Here is a 7,973-nt window from a genome sequence, read left to right on the forward strand (position 1 = left end):
TTTAAAGAAAAGACTCTTCCAGCAACTTCTCCACCACCCTGACACTGTTATAGTTTGTCACTGTAGCCCACCCCCTGACACTTTCAGCTTGGCTTGCATGTAAACGAAGAGACATTTCATATCCAATATATACATTCTTATAATATTTCCATCACATGTATTTCTTACAATCATTTTGTAAATTCCGATTTGTTGTTCTTTGTCACCCTGATCACTTTTTCCTCTCCATAGCAAGTAAGTTACATACCTGTATGTCTTTTCTTCAGGTGAATATTGATATTCTCCTTTTGACCTCACAGTGAACACTCCTCCAATGATCAAATCTCCATCCTGAAAATATTGGAACTCATCAGATACATCAGTAAAATGAAGGGTACAGGCCGGACTCTGCATTCCTGATCTCCAGAGTGTCATACATTGCAAGATCACACAGAACTGGAAGATGTAGATATATGATGCACCCATAGCTCCGATCACTGGGTTCTTCTTTAATTAGAGCCTATAATTCTCCATTGTGACACAGACCTCTACAGCATGGGTATCACAATGGCAATACAATGAAATGGCTTCTCTCCCCTCCTTTTATACAGTTCAGTACCATACATCTCTCTTTGTTCTCAATATACTGACATCATCTTCTATCTACTTTTAGTTGTTTGTACAGGTAGTTTATTTCTGAGTTGTTAAGTTTAGTCCTCTATTATTCATATTCTAACAACTCTAAACCAAGACACAGAATTTCTTTAAAATAAACTCCTATTCAGCAAGGATCAATGCTAAATATTATCATACAATTGAAATGCACAGGTAGTACCAATTTTTATTTTTATTTTTATTTAATGATTTCTGCTCACATTAACAATGCACATAACTGTTCTATATTGTTCTGACCCTGTAAAGTAAGCAAGGCCTGTAAAATAAAAAAAGTCTTTACTAACCTTTTTTTTCTTTGTCCCTTACCTGCAAACATGTTTAAGTGTGTGAATACCTGCTTTGCCATGTTTTCTGTATTTACGCTCATGAAACAGTAATGACTTTGCATTTTTGTTTTATTACAGTAATTGTTATACTTGGGCTTCCTCTGGAATGATGGCAGTAGATCTACCAGAGTTTTCCCCTTGTATCAAGAAGAGGTGAAATATCTCCCTTGAAACGTCCCACTATATTCCCTGCTGTTGCCAGAATTCCAACACTTCTCCTCCTAATCTTCATCACCCAACACTTCTCCTCCTAATCTTCATCACTCAACACTTCTCCTAACCCTCAGCACCCAAACACTCTTCCTCTTCATATTACACCTTTACCTCCTGCTGCCTTAGGGCATTCCACATACCACGGAATGGCCTTTTGTGCAAAATAATGGCACTGGCTTGAACTTTGGGTCAAAATAATGATGGTTGGGTACTTTCTATTGTGTAGTACATGACACAGAAAAAGGGAGGAGGAAAACGTGTACACTACCAATCCAAAAAATTACTGATATGTATCCTTGTGCAAGAAGAAAACAAAGAATTAGTAGTCTCAATTACTGGTTTTAATTTGTCTTAACAAAAGAATTCCAAGTATAGCAGCTTGGACCAATATACCAATGCACATACCATACTCATGGCATACCTCTACAAGCTGAAGCACAGGGCCCAAATTATTGTAGAGATCACTTAGTAGCAGTGTCTATTACTGTGATCTGCACTCATTTCTAGGTTTTGTGCTGAATGGCTTCCCAGCTGCATGCTAAACACAGGTGGTCAGCCACACAGCAAGGATCTCATTCAGAGAATGTTTTGCATTGCATTTTCATTCGCAAAGCATTCTCTAATTGGATAAGGTGGGCAGGTGAGGCAGTAATATCAGAAACTCCTGTGTTTACAATGCAGCAAGGCAGCCACTTGGTACAAGACGCAGAAGCTAGAGCAGATCACTGCAGTAGGGTTGTCTACTAAAGTGATTTCCAGATTCTAGAGGGATTCCACTGGTATGGTATATGCATCATTAGATTGGTCCAAGATATGTAAAAAAAATGCTATACCTTGAAGTCTTCTTTAACCAGTTCCTGACCAGCGCACGCCGACGTACATCGGCAGAATGGCACGGGCAGGCATATTGGCGTACAGGTACGTCCAATCTTTAATGCCGCCCTGCCATCGTGAGCACGCTGCCAGCGGCACACTCGCATGCTGGTCGGGACCCCTGTGAGTCCGGGCGCGGGTTCCGCAGATTCGATCGCCACGGGCATACCCGCAATCATCTCACAGGGCGGCTGAACGGAGAGATGCCGTTGTAAACAGCATCTCCCCCTTCTGCCTAGCAACTAGTGACGCTGATCTCTGCTCCATGTGATTGGAGCAGAGATCAGTGTTCACTAAATGAAAGCCCAGCCCCCAACAGTTAGTAACACACCCCTAGGAACACTTAACCCCTACACTGCCACCCACTGGTTAACCCCTTCACTGCCAGTGTCATTTACACAGGAATCACTGCATTTATATATCAGTAATTGCTGTATAAATGACAACGGTCCCAAAAATGTCCGATGTGTCCGCCATAATGTCTCAGTCCCAATAAAAATCGCTGATCGCCGCCATTACTAGTAAAAAAAAAATATTAATAAAAATGCCATAAAACTGTCCCCTATTTTGTAAACGCTATAACTTTTGCGCAACCTATCAATAATCGCTTATTGCAATTTTTTTTTACCAAAAATATGTAGAAGAATACGTATCGGCCTAAACTGAGGGAAAAAAATGTTTTTTTAATATATTTTTGGGGGATATTTGTTATAACAAAAAGTAAAAAAGAATGCATTTTTTTCAAAATTGTCGCTCTATTTTTGTTTATAGCGCAAAAAAATAAATCCCGCAGGGGTGATCAAATACCACCAAAAGAAAGCTCTATTTGTGGGAAAAAAAGGACGTCAATTTTGTTTGGTAGCCATGTCGCACGACCGCGCAATTTTCAGTTAAAGCGACGCAGTGCCAAATCGCAAAAAGTGGTCTGGCCTTTGGCCAGCAAAATGGTCCGGGGCTGAAGTGGTTAAGGAAAAAGAAGATGAATGCATTAGTACATAAGGCGGGTCAATGTGGCCTCCTGGCTGTAGATGGCATTGTATCATGGCCACTGTACAGGAGGGAGGAATGGGGAACTTTGTCCCTCTGGAGCTTCCGTCAGTGTCATCAGGGGAGTAGATGTCAGATTGGGCGCTGGAACCCTGGGTGACCTCTGCAGCCATCTTTAGTGACACAAAATGACACACATTTTGTGAAGTGGGCATTGCAGGCATAGAGCTCCTTCTGGTTAGGGACAGTGTGGTAGAGATTAGAGTTGGGCGATTTGGTTCGGCCCGGGCATGAGTTCTGGCTGAATATTGGGAAACACCCAGATTTTCACAGTGCATTCTGCACTCTGATTGGGAAAAGCTTTGCCCATTCAGGGTGCAATAACGACTGGTTGTTAATGAGCAGGGACGGGAAGTCATCGACTGTCAATGGGCTTCCCCATTGACAGCTGAATAATTAAAAAAAATTAGCAAAATTTGGAAAAAATAATTGCTCAAATCTACCCTCAGGATGGGAGGAGAAGATTAAAGCCCAATTAGCCCAATGGGAGAAGATGTTCTACAAAGATGACTTTGCTGTGCCAGGACTGCCCAACATCAAATTTGGCTAACTGAAGGCAAACCTTTTCATGAAAGGGCCAGGCAGATCCCTTTGTGTGATCTTTCTGTCACCTTAGAGACCAGCTGACCGAGCTGAAGAAGTCTGGGGTCATTAAGGAGTCCATTAGCCCTTATGCATCCCGAATTGTGATACTGAGAAAGAAGACTGGGTCACTCTGGATGTGTATTGACTACCGAACCTTGAACCGAAGGACTATCCCAGACCAGTACACTACCCCCACATAGAAAAGGCCCTGCAATGTCTGTTTGGGGCCAAGTGGTTCAGTGTGCTGGATCTATAGTGTGGATACTACCAGATACCCATGCATCCAGATGACCGAGAAAAAACGCCCTTCATCAGCCCTCTAGGATTTTTCTAATTTGACTGAAAGCCACAAGGATTAGCTTAGGCCCCCACCACTTTCCATAGACTGATGGAGAACACTGTGGGGGATATGAACTTGGTGGAAGTGCTAGTGTACCTCGATGATATCATCATGTTTGGCAGAACATTGGAGGAGCATGAAGCTCGGTTGGAGAAAGTTTTCCAATGGTTACACACAAAGGGACTGAAGCTGTCGCTAGAAAAATGCCAGTTCTACCAGACCTCAGTTACGTATCTTGGGCATGTAGTTTCAGAAGAGGGGATAGCTACTGACCCTCGGAAGTTGGAAGCCGTTACTTCTTGGCCCTCGTCTGAGCACGTCACTAAATTGAGGTCGTTTCTAGGGTTCGGCTGCTATTATAGGATATTCGCGAAGAGCTTCCCACAGTTTGCTAGACCGTTGAATGAACACTTACAAAAACAGATGGAAGGGGACCTGCAGAAAACCCCAAAGGGAGGTCATGGGAATTCATTCAGGAACAATGGACAGTGAAGTGTGAAAGTCCTTTTGAACAACTGAAGGGGAGCCTTGAGGAAGCACCAGTGTTTGCCTACGCGTACCCATCTAAGCCTTATGAGTTGCACGTGGGTGCTAGCAGAGATGGCCTTGGGGGAGTGCTGTATCAAGGGTCGGAGGGAAGACTCCATCCAGTAGCTTATATGAGTTGCAGCCCCCTTGAGAAAAACTATCCTGTACACAAATTTTAGTTCTTGGCCCTCAAGTGGGCAGTGGTAGATAAGCTACGTGACTATCTGTACGAGGCCACGTTTGTGGTGAAGAGTGATAATAACCCTTTGACTTACCTATTAACCACTGCCAAGCTGGATACCACTGGACATCGATGGCTGGTCGCTTTGCCTGAGTTTTGATTCAGTCAGAAATACTGACCAGGAGTGGGAAATCAGGATGCCGATGCCCTTCCTCTAACACCCCATACCAAAAATGCTGGCCAAAAGATTTGGATCCATTTACCTCTGGAAAGAGTATTGGCTGTGTGTCAGGGATTCGAACACAAGCACATCGAAGTGGTTGTAACTGAAGCTGTAGGAGTCACTCTGCTGGAGTCCCCAAATATTATTGTGATTTGTCACAAATGCGCAGTCAAGAATTGCCAAGAAAAGATATGAGGTGGGACCAACCGGAAAATCTGTTGGGAAAGCTTTTGAAGAAGTCCCTATCCATTTAAGACCCTCAGATGCTGTTGAATAGTTCCATTGAGGGAGTAAAAGTAGTCCATAGAGGGTGGGAACGAATGCGATTAGAAGATGGAGTCATATACCGGAGAGCCCCTTCTGAAGAGCCAGAGGGTGTTCGTCAATTGTTGCTCCCTGAGTTAAAGGTATTTAAAAAAATACACTCAAAAGAAAACTGCACTGCCTAAAAGCTCTTAAATAAGCAAAATCAAGCAGCTAACACAATAAACAGATACATTTGTTTCTAAAAGTAAATAGGTATATAAAGTGTAGCGCTAAATATGATAATCTGGTTAGAACATGTCAGGACCCCCAGACTTATAAACGTGCATGAAATGATACCGTAATGAACTGGTGGCATATACTAAAAAAAATATCAAATAAAATTACAAAAAAAGTGATAATATCAAATTCAAAAATACACAAAGTAGGCTACTCTCTGTAGATAAAGAAATTAAGGAACTCAAAGAAAAACTCTTGACACATAAAAATTCCTTTGAGTACAAATCCCTCTCCTCCAATCTGTTAAACCACCTTGAGAAAGGATAGGGATCAAAAATACAAGAAACAAAAGAAGTACTCTAGGGATGTAGGGGACTATAAAGCAGGTTCGGGTTTTGGGTGGCAAAAACTTTTGAATACCTCCCCCACAATGGACACAACTCCCCCTGGGGGCGCGGAGTCTATATTTCCTTCTAGCTCTAAGCCAGTACAGGGAGGTTTAAAACCACCACTTTCTTATAGTGGAGCAGTCCAGGGTAGGAATGATGTATATAGTAATGACTCTCAGGGTTCACAATCGGTACGTCATTACAGCCCCCATACCCCGAAAAATGTCCCAAGAGGTACAGGCAATCATCGGGAAAGCGAGGTGGACGAGACCAATTTAGAGGTAATTCTTATAATGTAAATAAATAAAGATGTGATGCGCTAATTACAAAACATTCAAATAGCCACAATAAAACTAAAATTGTGCAATTATAGAGCTGTATAAAGTGCAACCGTGCATAAATAAATCAGAGAATAACACTATACATATATAACAATGAACTAAAGTGGAATTGCAAATGAACCATAAGGTGATTACCTAGTGCAAAAAAAAAGTGACTCTATGTGCAAAAAACATGAATTTAACGTATATATTAAAATATAAGGTGTATGCACGTATTAAACGTGTAAAAAAATGAAGCCGAAAATATATATGTGCAAAGAAAAATAAATAAATATTAAATCCGAGTGACAATTGAGATTTGTATAAAATGTCCCATACACAATCAAATCAAAACGTGCAATTCGGTAGGCACACTCAATTAAACGTGCAATGTGCTGGGTAGTAAATCCATTCGTGGTGATCCGTGCAGGTAGTGTAAATGCTATGCAATTACCTCACTGCTGTGGGTAACACAGCAAAATTAATAATGGACACAAATCAAAACGTGCGATTCGGTAGACACACAAAATTAAACGTGCAACGTGCTGGGTAATAAATCCATCCGTGGTGATCCGTGTAGATAGTATTAATGCTATGCAATTACCTCACTGCTGTGGGTAACACAGCAAAAATTAGTAATGGACACCAAGATGATTGCAGGGATGGCTGTATAAACAAATTTCTTTGGGAGACTTCTTTTAGCTTCCTCATGGATGGTAGGTAGACTCAGGGGAATAAATCAGAGAAAACCGCCATAGTGTAGTTGTTTTAAAATATAACAATTTATTTAAAGAGTTTAAAACTACTCACAAGTGAAGAAAAAAAGTAGGCACATTTGACAGACAGCAAGCAAAACCGGATACGAACGTCACTTCCGGGTGTCCTACGCGTTACGTCGTCGAGACTTCAACTGGGATATTTTACCAGGGTACAGGAAGTGATTTATAGGTGTACTGGGCGGACCTACGCCACCCATTTCATTAGCATACCATTGCACCGCTGTACACAGCGCAGCGATGCTAGTGGGGGCGGACCAATACACAAAAGACAAGCTAAATGCCCTCCCATCTGGGAGTGAGTAACATATATGGGCAGCAGCGCAGAAAAGGGGAACGAATGAAGGGGCGGGGGGAGGGGGCGAAACGAGTGTTCTCCTTATTCAGTATACTGAAGCATGACCAAATATAAAATAATATCAGCTACACATAGTGCCGTACTGAAATTTAGAGCGTACTGACTATCGCTCTAATAATATAGAGCGATAGAGCACGCCCGGCGGCCATTTTGTTGGAGTTAATTTAAAATTATGCAAGTGGCCATATTTTTGGTGGTCAGACAGCATCTGGGGAGACAGTTTCATGTCAGCAGTAGCTGAAACCGAAGTTTTATGAGAAAAAACATGAAACCACAGCAAACAAAAAACTACACATCAAAAACTATTATATCCTGATAGATCAAGAAGGATGATGACTAATGAATAAGAAAATATCAAAATTATAAAAAATGTCCAGCTCGTATCTATAGGTAAAAATACAAGAAGGTGTGCATAGGCAGCTATATTGGAAAAACGAATAATAATTATTTAAAAAAGAAATATTTTTTTCAAAATATTTTGAAAAAAATATTTCTTTTTTAAATAATTATTATTCGTTTTTCCAATATAGCTGCCTATGCACACCTTCTTGTATTTTTACCTATAGATACGAGCTGGACATTTTTTATAATTTTGATATTTTCTTATTCATTAGTCATCATCCTTCTTGATCTATCAGGATATAATAGTTTTTGATGTGTAGTTTTTTGTTTGCTGT

General features: G+C 41.1%; 1 protein-coding gene across 1 annotated transcript in view; it reads right to left on the bottom strand.

The window, feature by feature from the left end:
- LOC143940041 (vomeronasal type-2 receptor 26-like) overlaps positions 1-539 on the bottom strand; it is a 90,545-nt gene extending 90,006 nt beyond the window's left edge. Inside the window, exon 1 of the mRNA XM_077461089.1 lies at positions 248-539. Within this exon, the coding sequence (XP_077317215.1) occupies positions 248-465 (218 nt within the window). The 5' untranslated portion in view covers positions 466-539. The remainder of the gene's footprint in view (positions 1-247) is intronic.
- Positions 540-7,973: the final 7,434 nt, after the last annotated feature.

Source organism: Lithobates pipiens, unplaced genomic scaffold, assembly GCF_037356315.1.
Source record: "Lithobates pipiens isolate NorthernLeopardFrog02 unplaced genomic scaffold, aLitPip1_a1.2 Scaffold_3, whole genome shotgun sequence".
Classification (NCBI taxonomy): domain Eukaryota; kingdom Metazoa; phylum Chordata; class Amphibia; order Anura; family Ranidae; genus Lithobates; species Lithobates pipiens.